This window comes from Frankliniella occidentalis, unplaced genomic scaffold (genome assembly GCF_000697945.3).
Source record: "Frankliniella occidentalis isolate FOCC.00 unplaced genomic scaffold, Focc_3.1 Scaffold138, whole genome shotgun sequence".
In the NCBI taxonomy this organism is placed as follows: domain Eukaryota; kingdom Metazoa; phylum Arthropoda; class Insecta; order Thysanoptera; family Thripidae; genus Frankliniella; species Frankliniella occidentalis.
In genome coordinates, this window is record NW_026267265.1 from 692,074 (window position 1) to 693,948 (window position 1,875).

At 39.8% G+C, this 1,875-nt stretch overlaps 1 protein-coding gene across 1 annotated transcript; it reads left to right on the plus strand.

Moving 5' to 3' along the window:
- The first annotated feature begins 211 nt into the window (after nucleotides 1–211).
- On the plus strand, nucleotides 212–1,762 carry LOC113202236 (gastrula zinc finger protein xFG20-1-like). Its single transcript, XM_026416363.1, has one exon. The coding sequence runs from the start codon at nucleotides 212–214 to the stop codon at nucleotides 1,760–1,762; it is 1,551 nt and encodes a 516-aa protein (XP_026272148.1).
- Nucleotides 1,763–1,875: the final 113 nt, after the last annotated feature.

Sequence of the window (1,875 nt, forward strand, 5' to 3'; positions counted from 1 at the left end):
AGCAGGGGACTTTGACAAACGCCGTACCACGCCCCCTCCCCTCCACTCCCCTGGCCTCTTGCATCTCTTCCGCTTCCGCCACCACCACCACCACACCATGTTCTGATTGATTCATCCGTCTCAACATCGACGTGCTACGACTTGTCCAAACATTTTGCCTGTGCTTTTGTGTACTGAAAAATACTTTGCTTGATGCGACCCCTAAGCAAAAATGGGAAGTGAAGAGGACTGTGTGAAGAAGCAGATTTGTGTAGTTAACCCAACGGTGCCCGACGATGAACCAACTTCCTCAACCGTCGTTGACCCTAGTGACAACGAAAGCAGACCATCAAGACTTGCCTCTGACATGATGTCGTCATGTGTAGAAACTAAAACTGTTGTTGAAAGTCACGAGAATCTGCTTGATTTGCCCGAAGATGTCCCTTGTTTGACGTCTTCCTCTTCCTCTGAGATGAAATCAGAAGAAGGAGAAGAACAAGGAAACAATGACACTTCTACTGGGACCGACTCCACAGTAGTACAAGAGATTTGTCCTAGTCCATTACCTTCATCAGGAAATATCGAAAATGTCTCTGCACACAACAGTATCGAAAGTGATGAACAAACAGAAGTGACTTCTGCAAAAGTTCACTCAAATAAAGCGGATGTCACCAATGATAATGAACCATCAGCAGCCACCCCCTCTCCACAGAACCATTCACCTGATACAGAGGAAAGTACATACATTGCATCAAAGACTGATAACTGTATAGGAGATACTTCTGCTCTTTCAGAAAAAATGTTCAGCTTAAAGTGTAATTCTGCTGAAAATTTGTCGACAAAAGTCATGATTCAGAGAGAGCTAGGAGAAAAAGAAATTCTAGTCGCTAATGAAATTTGCACAGAAGCTCTTAAAGAAATTTATATGCCCATTAAGCATGAGGCCTTTGATTCTACAGAAGAGCAAACAAAAATGGAAATTCTACATCGTAAGGAAGATTTTGCAGAAATGTCTAAAGTGGTTGAAATCTCGGTTTCTGAAGATAGCTCAAGTAGTGGAGTTCCTTTGGGTACAGAAAGCATAAATTCTGAAAACAACCCACTAGAGCTAACTGAACTAAACAACAATGTTTTCAAAGATGACCCCTGTAAAGCAGAATCAGAAAATGAAGACAATAGCCAGTTGTTTGAAGGTCCTATTGGCTATGGAACAGATCTTGATGATAGCCCTCCGATGAAGAGTATGGCATATGGGTGTGGCATCTGCTATAGTATCGTTGGATATACTAGAGAGTCTTTCAATCGCCATCAAAAGAATTACCACTGGATTTCACTTCAATGTAAAGTTTGCAAGAAAACTTTTGCCACCACTAAAGGGTATGAAAACCACATGACCAGCCACATACGGTACCCATGTCTGCACTGTCCAAAGGAGTTTAAACATCTATTGGAAGTTGAGGATCATCAAGGACAGCATTTTTCAAATAAACTCATACGCTGTGAAAGATGTGGTGAAGAGTTTTATCTGTTAGCAACATTAAATCAGCATCACTTTTTCATGGGAAAACAATGTATAGAAATACAAAAGAATGTTCGAAGGATTCAGGAGCAGTTGAAATCCCCACTGAATAATGAAGAGCTAGTGAAATACAGTAAGGGTAAAACAAGCCAAACCCTTAAAAGAGGAATGGAAGAACATAGTAAAAATCATAGTGACGCAGGTGATACCTCAAAGTCCACTGTTCAAACTAGGAGAAGATCAAAGAGAGTTAAATACATATGAGTTTTGATTTGAGGCTTTTACAAATTCCTGCTTTAAACAGAAATTGTTATTTGATTATTGAAGGTTGAAAGATATGTTTGTTTTTGTTTTCAAAAATATAATAGGAAATTTAA

Excerpts from the sequence above, each read along its gene's own strand:
- LOC113202236 (XM_026416363.1), top strand. The coding sequence starts at position 212 with ATGGGAAGTGAAGAGGACTGTGTGAAGAAGCAGATTTGTGTAGTTAAC.